General features: G+C 42.2%; 1 protein-coding gene across 1 annotated transcript in view; it reads right to left on the bottom strand.

Annotated features, from left to right (window-relative positions):
• Nucleotides 1–4,495: 4,495 nt before the first annotated feature.
• The window catches only part of LOC144536612 (putative endonuclease 4), a 5,712-nt gene continuing 3,536 nt past the window's right edge, over nt 4,496–6,671 (bottom strand). The window contains exons 7-8 of the mRNA XM_078279837.1: nt 5,786–5,915; nt 4,496–5,564 (exon numbers count right to left, since the gene is read on the bottom strand). Of these exons, the coding sequence (XP_078135963.1) occupies nt 5,504–5,564; nt 5,786–5,915 (191 nt within the window). The 3' untranslated portion in view covers nt 4,496–5,503. The remainder of the gene's footprint in view (nt 5,565–5,785; nt 5,916–6,671) is intronic.

Genomic DNA, 6,671 nt, shown 5'->3' with positions numbered 1-6,671 from the left:
TGCTACGTCACCCGGATATCATTGGTCTGATTGGTTGAAGGACTATCATCCGTTTGCATACGTTATTACGTTATTGCGTACAGAGTCATTTCAACTATAGAGCTCAACAGTGAACGCCCACTTTTTTTTGGCTCTGTTTACAGAAGTGTTTTTCCCCATTCAATTGTTTCATTGACGTTTCGAAAATTGCTTATATAAAGAGTTTTAAGTCTGGAACCAAGCCAACCAGCTATGAGATGAATAGTGAGCATAACACATTTGATTCGGCGCAAAAAAAACATTTTGAAAACGGCAAAAAAGGCAAAGGTACAAGACCGTGTACAGAAACTATCATAGACTTCAATGGTAGAAGCTCGCTCTAGCCGTTCGCGGTTTCGCAGGTACGGTAAACGCTTCTATGGTAACAGCAAACAGTTTTTCTTAAAACAAGTTTGATTTCATACGGACTTCGAGCTTCTACAGGAGCAGAAACCTTCGTTTCACAACCACGTAGCTCGGGGTCAGTCTACTTCGGATGGTTTAGACATTATGACTGATATTCTAAGTCCTTATGGAGAAAATCAATGGGATTTTTACTTCCAGAGTCGGCTGTGGGCGGGACTGTTGAGGTCTATGCCCGTTGATCACGCCTCTTGTGCAGTAGAAAATACAGAACAGACTCCCCAGACTAATGTTCAATCTTAAAAGATTGAGCTTGGTCTGTTGATCGCCAGACTAGAGGCCACCTAGTTTTTTTACTACAATGACATTACACATAGTCATTTTATTTATTGTTAATATAAAAAAATACTGATGATAGCAGCTTTAAAGTAGAGGGTTTGAGTATGCACAGGTAAAGAAAATTGAAAAGTAAAAATGACTTTACTGTAGTTTTTTAGTGTAGCAATTCTTCATGATGCTAACCTGGAAATTTTTTTACTTTAGTTAGTGATCAACTACATTTCCCAGGCTGCCATTGACAACTCCCAGTGAAATGATCTCAGAGCTGTATACATGAACTGTAGAGAGAGAGAGAGAGTGATGACAATGCCATAGTGAATAAACGTGACAGTGGACAGAGAACAATGTCATGGTGTGCTGCTGCAAATCTCCACCAGCAACGTATTTAAGGATGATGCAATCTGTGGTTGTTTTGCATTGTGTGCTATTAAGGAAATGACCAGTGGAGAAATCTGTCTGTGTGGGAATACAGTATGTCTATATTTCACAACTGCTATTTGAAACAGTTTTAATGTGGATTTGTCCTTCACTTGGTCTTTTTAGAGATTCATGGACCGAGTGAGAGGTACAGTAGATACAAATGAGACGACTTCTACAGTAAAGATCTATGATACAATATGATATTCATGCAGCGCTCGTCCACCCTGACTCTCTTCACTCGGCTCTTTCGCTCTTCTCCTCCAGCCTCTTTCTTTTTCTCCTCATCTTTTTCCTGCTCTGCTGCTGTGATTGCCTGTCTCCTCGTGGCCTGATGCCCAGCCACCACTGGGTAGCATTCCTCACCCGAGCCAGCGGGAAGAGAGGGATGGAAGGAGGGGGAGAGAAGAGGAGAAGGACAAATGGAAGGAATGAGAGAAAGAACCACAGCGGGTGTCCTTATATAGAGTGTGATGTTATAGTTCTGTGACCTCGCTGAGGGGCCGAGGAGCAAATTTCTTCTCCAAATTGTTTGTCGCTTTCCAGCTTTTTCACAGAGCCCACTGCTCATAAACCTTCCCTTTTTCTGTTTATAGCCCCGTCCACTCACTTTTAAACACTCTCACTCAGGCCACAAGACACCCGCACAGTTTGACCACGCAGGGGTCTACTAAAATACACATAGCATACACACTGCCTCGCTTTCTTATGTTTTTCACAGTGGGAAGTGAAATGCCATATCTTGAAGGTAAGTTATGATGCCTGCGCGGCTGCTGAGGTGCAAAAAATAAAAGATTTGCTGAGAAAGCAAAATGGACTCCACCCTGCCCTTAAGCTCTTATTTCTTCTGAGCACTTCAGTTCAGTTCATGGGTGTGCGTGTGTGAGGCTTAAAGAAACATGTGGCCAATACAGAGGATTTTGTGAGAGTGTGTTTGTGTGTGGCATCTCCGCTGGGAAGTGCTGGCAGATGTAGCAGTCAGACTGTGGGTACACAGGGACGGATAAAGTTTGGCTCATGCTGCGACTCAAGCCACACTGGAACACAAGAGCCACGCATACAGTCCTTTCTCTTTTATTCTCTCTCCTTTTTTGTATTATCTCTCTCTCTCTTTCTCTCTGCAGTTGTCTTTCCCGGTTTAACTATGAACATGTTGAATCTTCATCTATCTCGGTTCCTCTTAGCCTCCCTCGGTTCAAAACACTCCAATCAGATGTTTACACGAATAGTGATCTTGTTAATTAGATTTGTTTTTGAAAGGTCATTTACAGATTAAAAAAAAAAAATAAACTGCTCACGGGCCCCCTCCCCGCATCCACAGCTATTCATTCTAGCATCTTTTTGGTCCCTCCTCACATGAGGGCCCTGGGTACTCAGTGCCCCACCCCCACCCAGTCCGACACCCCTGCTTGAATGATTAGTTTGACATTTTAGGGGAAAGAGGGATACCACTTTCGCTAAATATGAAGCTATTGCCATGGAGCTGGTTAGCTGAGCTTAGCACAAAGACTGGAAACGGGGAAAACAGCTAGCCTGGCTGTGTCGAAATGAAACAAAATCTGCCCTACCAGCACCTCTGAAGCTCACTAATTAACACACTGATCAAGATGAGACATGTAATCATTTGTAACTTGTTTAATCTAGTTAGTTTAGGCATATTTTGCTATCTTTGGGCTACTTTCAAATGATTTTGTACACTTCTATATTTCGTTCATATTCGATACTTCAATTAGAAGCATCTGTAGACAATGCTCCACTCTAATACAGTAAGAGACACAAGCTGTTTTGCTGCAGCTTGTGTTTAAAGTGAGTAAAAAGACTAAGTGATGAAATCTTGGCAGGGACATTTGTTATATTCCTCTAAAAAACATTTATATAATAATAATAATAATAAACAGCAGCATAAAGGTCACTGAGGTTTGGCCTATGACGTGAAGATAAAAAAAAAAAAATCCCCGTATGGATTGTGAGACAGTGAACACATCAGCCTCCCTCTGCTTGGTTGCATTCGTGACCAAAAAAACCCTGCAACTGTCCCAGTGCAGCTGTTCAGTGGAAGAGTGTGGTTTTACCGAGCAGTTCCAATGCATGCCCCTCAGCTTTAATAAAGGAGGATAACATAGGAAATTGAGGAACTGAAAACAAACAGCAAGGCTTCAACTTGTGAATGCATGTTAAAAAAAAAAATCAACCATGTGCTTGTAATAAATTGCAGGATAGGTCCATTTGAACACAGAACCACATTATCATCTTAACTGTTTGAGATTTCTGTCCAGCTTCTCTTTGGCAGCCCGTTTAGAGGCTCACGTCCCACAGCAGTTATCAGTCTGATGGAAACCGAGTCCAGTGGGAGATCATCCGTTGGCTATTCACAAGCCTTACGAAACACTGCAATATAACCAAAGATATCTGGAAGTATTTACAAAGTTGTATAATTAGATCAGTGGCTTTAGGCTGCAGTGGAAAAATATTCACAGCATCATGTAATGACAGAGAAAGAGAAGAAACGGCTGGACGAGCGCTCGCAAAACATGGGCACACGCACACGCACACACACACACAGTACACCAGAACCAGCTAATACCACACATCTTAAGATAATTAGAGATTGGCAAGGCATTTTTATATTCCCATTGGTGGATTTCTCCTCCAGCAAATTCATTTAGAGTTCAGGAATGTGTGTTCACTGTTTAGTCTTCGGCTTCCCTGGGTTGTAACCCCTGACCCGCCCACATCGCCAGAACACCTCTGAAAACCATCAGACATCTGCTTATCTAAACTATAGAGCATACAAGTAACAGGACCAGCCTCTTCATTATTCACACAAACAGGGGAGTACTTTTTTTCGTCAGCACAGACTCAAACAGGCTGGACAGGCATTTCCTGTGGGTGGGACCTGAGAGCAGAGACATTCTTGGGCCAGGCACCTCCACTTCTTGTCTCTGTTAACACCACACTGAAAGACATATACTGTCTGGACCTGCTCTTACTTGACGCTCTTATCCACAGTGTATGAAGCAGGAGATTAAGTTTTAATTCCAAGATGTCTTATGTTGCATGTAAACAAGAGTTAACAGCGCAAGGTCAAAGTCTCAGTGCCCAGATAATTGAGGGAACAAAACAATCCTGTGACCCTTATGCTATGATCTGAGACAAAGAAGTTCTACGAGAAGAGGCCAGAGACAGATATTGTACATACAAGCAGAGTAGAAATGTCATAAAAATACATGTTAGAGCATGTGAAAGTGGAGAATATATAGATTAATTTGAGTTTTGAACTCAGAAATCACTCCTTTCCTGTTACTGTGTTACCTTATGTATCTTTACCACCTGTAAACAAACGGTCTTGAATACATGCAGCTGTGGGAAAAGTTTAATATGACTCCAGAAAACATGATCAAACTTGCATTGGTTGTGTTTGCACTGTTTTGAGTATTAGGAATCACACTAAAGTCAACACATATTAGTAGCTCATATTCCTAAACCCCACGTTTCTTTCTGTATTTGCTCTCTCGTGTCTTTTTCTCAGCTGCATTCACAGATAGAAAGCTGTATGTTTCAAAGCCTCAAATGTCAGGTGTGTGTGTGTGTGTGTGCGTGTGTACATGTATGTCTATGTGCACTGTGGGGTTTTGGAATAGGTGTCACAATCAACTGGTGTCCTCCCAGGGGTCAACAGCTGCACCAAAGTGTTGGTATTCGACAGCTGGAGTATTTTAGAGAAGGAATGTGGGGGTTTATTATGGATGAGAGTGGTTTGTGTGTGTGCGTTATGGGGGGTCCTTATAAATCTATATACATCAGTTAAATATAGTGACATGCGATGCCAAAAAATGAATGTACACCAAAGATGCACATTAGCAATAAAATGAGGGTCACCTGTGTTCCTCAAATAATGGCATTTGAAGGGATCAGATAAGAAAAATACAGTTGCCAATAACTACATTAGGTCCTATAAATTGAAACTGCACCATTAGAATGTGACTGCCAAATGCAAATGTGCATGTAAATTGGATTTTTATACATTTTTATGTCTGTGCCTGTGTTATTTGGCATCACATTGAGGACTCTGAAATTAGGTTAGTGCTGTGTGTTAATGCTGCCATCTAGAGTCTCATTGTAAACAAGACAACTCCTCCACAAGTCAAACCAAAACTTTCAACAACACATTTACTCAACTCCTGTTCGGCACTGTCCACACGGTGATTAACAACCAAACTAATTCGGAGTGTGATTAAGGAGAATGTGCTCCGCCACCCATCCACTTTGGTCCTTGACAAACGATATTGATTCTCTTCACAGACGTGTGAGCTGTGGTTTGGCAGGGCCCAGTTTAGCGGTGCCAATTCATCAGTAAGGGTGCTTACTAGTTTTTCTTACAGAGGGAATAGAGAAGTTCAATCTGCTCAGCATACTCGAACCCTGGCCTGTGGGGAAAGGAAATAACAGCCATGTTAAAACGGCACCTGCCTCACAATGACATCCATAAATTACTTATTTACTTTAAAAAACGTATAACTCAGTCAGAACAGACTATGCACTCTTCTCCATTATATTACTATTTTGTGATTTAATTAAGTTGTCCAATGTGAAGACCATATCTATCCATTGTTCACAAACAAACCCCTCGTCTGCGCGGTTATCTCACCGTCCAGGTGTCTCCAGTATCAGAGGGATGTTGTCCAGTCTGGGCTCATTGACGATGTCTCGGAAAGCAGAGATTCCGATGTGACCTTTACCAATGTCCTCATGGCGATCGAGGTGGCAGCCTAGTTTACCTGCAAAAAAGGAAACTAAAAAGTCAGAAAGGACAGTGAGAGCTAACAAAGCAGAGTTGAATTCATAACAAAGTTCGTCCAACTCAATAAACTCATCTATCTAATGTCTATGTATGTATGTATGTATGTATGTATGTATGTATGTATGTATGTATGTATGTGATATTTGTGTGAGAAAGTCCTGGCTCAACAGGATATATTTACTTTGCGTAAACATACACGCCACTTTCCTAAAGCCAAGTGGCGTGTTATCTGTACGCATTTTGAGCTATCCGCGTGTATGTCTACGCTGTATACAGCAGACTGGCGTCTGCTGTATACAGCGTAAACATACACGCCACTTTCTACGTGTTATCGCGAGGCTACGGTTGGTTTTAACGTCACACGCGGGGGGAAAAGAAAAACCGGTGGGATTAGGAAAAGAAGAACTGGGTTGGGTTTAGGAAAAGAAAAACGTGGTAAGGAAACCACACACGCGGAAAACGAAGGAAACGGCACACACGGGACGCGATCACCGGTCTCCTGTGTGAAAGTCCTGTGTTTTACCCATCCTGCACCCCGACCAACCTGCCTACGCGGATTTTCGCCCTTTCATACTACTCGCTACGGCGTCAATTCACACACAAACGCACAGTAATGTAAGTCAATGGAGGACAAACGGCGTTGATAAACACTCTGAAAAGCGAGTGTGCGTCTTCATAACAAGCCAATAACGGCATACCAATTGGCGTGTCATACATACGCCACTTCATAAGA

The sequence above is a fragment of the Sander vitreus genome, chromosome 21, assembly GCF_031162955.1.
Source record: "Sander vitreus isolate 19-12246 chromosome 21, sanVit1, whole genome shotgun sequence".
NCBI lineage: Eukaryota > Metazoa > Chordata > Actinopteri > Perciformes > Percidae > Sander > Sander vitreus.
Note: the sequence above shows the minus strand (reverse complement) of the source record. Positions and strands in the feature narration are given on the sequence as shown.